The sequence below is a fragment of the Charadrius vociferus genome, unplaced genomic scaffold (genome assembly GCF_000708025.1).
Source record: "Charadrius vociferus isolate BGI_N301 unplaced genomic scaffold, ASM70802v2 scaffold198, whole genome shotgun sequence".
In the NCBI taxonomy this organism is placed as follows: Eukaryota; Metazoa; Chordata; class Aves; order Charadriiformes; family Charadriidae; genus Charadrius; species Charadrius vociferus.
In genome coordinates, this window is record NW_009649951.1 from 1,574,460 (window position 1) to 1,575,638 (window position 1,179).

General features: G+C 39.9%; 1 protein-coding gene across 1 annotated transcript in view; it reads right to left on the bottom strand.

Annotated features, from left to right (window-relative positions):
• Positions 1-1,179, bottom strand: part of MPDZ (multiple PDZ domain protein) — a 91,114-nt gene that overhangs the window by 10,110 nt on the left and 79,825 nt on the right. Inside the window, 2 exon segments of the mRNA XM_009891489.1 lie at positions 635-782; positions 1,043-1,179. The exon segment at positions 1,043-1,179 is cut by the window's right edge and continues 32 nt beyond it. Coding sequence (XP_009889791.1) covers positions 635-782; positions 1,043-1,179 — 285 coding nt within the window.

A 1,179-nucleotide genomic window follows, 5' to 3' on the forward strand; every position in this document is an offset into this window, starting at 1 on the left:
AGCTGGACTTCCTGCCAGACCACAGGAAATGTTGTGTATCTGACTTCATTCTGATTTGGAAACAGGGGGAGGACATCAGCAGCACAAAATGTATTGAAAACAGAAATTCTGGTTCCAAGAGCTGCACATAGGAGTTTACTTCAGTTATCTTTGTGAGAAAGCAATTTGTTATATTAGATGCTTTGGTCACTGGAAAATGCATTATAGTATTTAATAGATGTAAGGTGACACTAGACATACACAGAAAAAGAAGATGAATGTTATCAACTATGAAAGTAATCACTCTTTGGCACAACTGCTCTGACAAACTCTCCATCATTTAAAGTCAGTTTTGTGTATCTGTCTAAAAATGTGAGATAGTTAAGCAGTTATCAGTTTGTTGGAGAAAATACAGTGTTAAGTTTTAAGTTTTTTAAAATACAGCGTTAAGTCTTTTATTGCCCTCTAAACATTTTCATCAGCCAAAGAGTAAAAATCTGAATGTTCTAGACTTCAGGAAGCTTAAGTTTGGATACACAGCTCATTCTCAGTGACATCTCAGTAACAGTCTGAAATCAGTCTGAATAAACCTAAAGCTTTCAAAAAATCTGGATCTCAGTTCTTCACTTTTATCCACCTTCTCTTTTCCCAATACCTTTAGCAAAGCTGCAACAGCCTCCTGGTTAGCATTTCGGACATCTTCTCCATTCACTGTCAATATCTGGTCTCCTTGCATCAGTCTCCCATCTGTGTCTGCTATTCCTCCTTTCACGATGTCTGACACAAACACCCCCGTATCATTTCTGCAAATACACACATGGATTTTGCATTACAGTATTATTTGAAGGCCACTTTTATGGCTTGCTATTGGGAACACAATACATATTGCCCCATTCTTTTGTTCAGTAACGTTGGGCTAGGTCCTCTAGGGATGGCCAATTAGCTTAGGCACAAAAATGACACACACGGCCTTCAAGCCCACAGGATCTGAGCACCAGCCCCCAACAGAAACATAAACATGCCCAGTAAGTTCCAGACATTGACACTGCACGAACATTCATACCTTTTCCCAACAATACTCAGCCCAAGGCCTTTGCCAGGCTTCTTTTGGAGCTCTATATTGAGTACATCATACATGTCTTCTTCCTTGTACTGGGCTTCATCTCTGTATACAGTCAGACGAACTTTCTGGGGAGTCTG